This window comes from Eimeria mitis, genomic scaffold, assembly GCF_000499745.2.
Source record: "Eimeria mitis Houghton genomic scaffold, Emh_scaff4670, whole genome shotgun sequence".
NCBI classification, from domain to species: domain Eukaryota; phylum Apicomplexa; class Conoidasida; order Eucoccidiorida; family Eimeriidae; genus Eimeria; species Eimeria mitis.
The window spans coordinates 4,291-4,848 of record NW_013572975.1 but is presented as its reverse complement, the minus strand read 5'-3'; the positions used below and the strand labels follow the sequence as shown (position 1 = coordinate 4,848).

Genomic DNA, 558 nt, shown 5'->3' with positions numbered 1-558 from the left:
GCAGCAGGAGAAGTCCTCGCTACCGGTACTCTTGCTGCAGTATCAGCATCAGCAGCAGCAGCAGCAGCAGCAGCAGGAGCAGCAGCAGCAGCAGCAGCAGCAGCAGCAGCAGATAGAAGCATAGAGTTGACAGAGACAGAAACAAAAATATTATATACAAAACCATCGCGGTGCAGTGAAGCAGGCAGCGAGGAGCACCTGCATATACAGCTGAGGAACCGGGTGTATGGGGAGCTCATTCTATCGACGCAAACCCTAAAAAAAAAATATAAAACAGCACACACACAAACCCTAAACCCTCAACAAAAAATACAAACTGCTGCTACTTATTCTTACTCTGCTCTCTCCGTATACACCCAAGCCTCCCCCTCCCTTATCTATGACGCCATACACGCCACACCCATACCCCTGTTAGTCCTACTGCTGCTGCTGCTGCTGCTGCTGCTGTTGCTGCTGCTGCTGCTGCTGTTGCTGCTGGTGGTGGTGGTGCTGCTGCTGCTGGTGGTGGTGGTGGTGATGCTGTTGCTGCTGGTGGTGGTGGTGGTGGTGATGCTGTTG

General features: G+C 52.5%; 1 protein-coding gene across 1 annotated transcript in view; it reads right to left on the bottom strand.

Moving 5' to 3' along the window:
- Positions 1-417: 417 nt before the first annotated feature.
- The window catches only part of EMH_0076940 (uncharacterized protein), a gene marked incomplete at both ends in the record, with an annotated part of 1,147 nt that continues 1,006 nt past the window's right edge, over positions 418-558 (bottom strand). Inside the window, one exon of the mRNA XM_013499786.1 lies at positions 418-558. Coding sequence (XP_013355240.1) covers positions 418-558 — 141 coding nt within the window.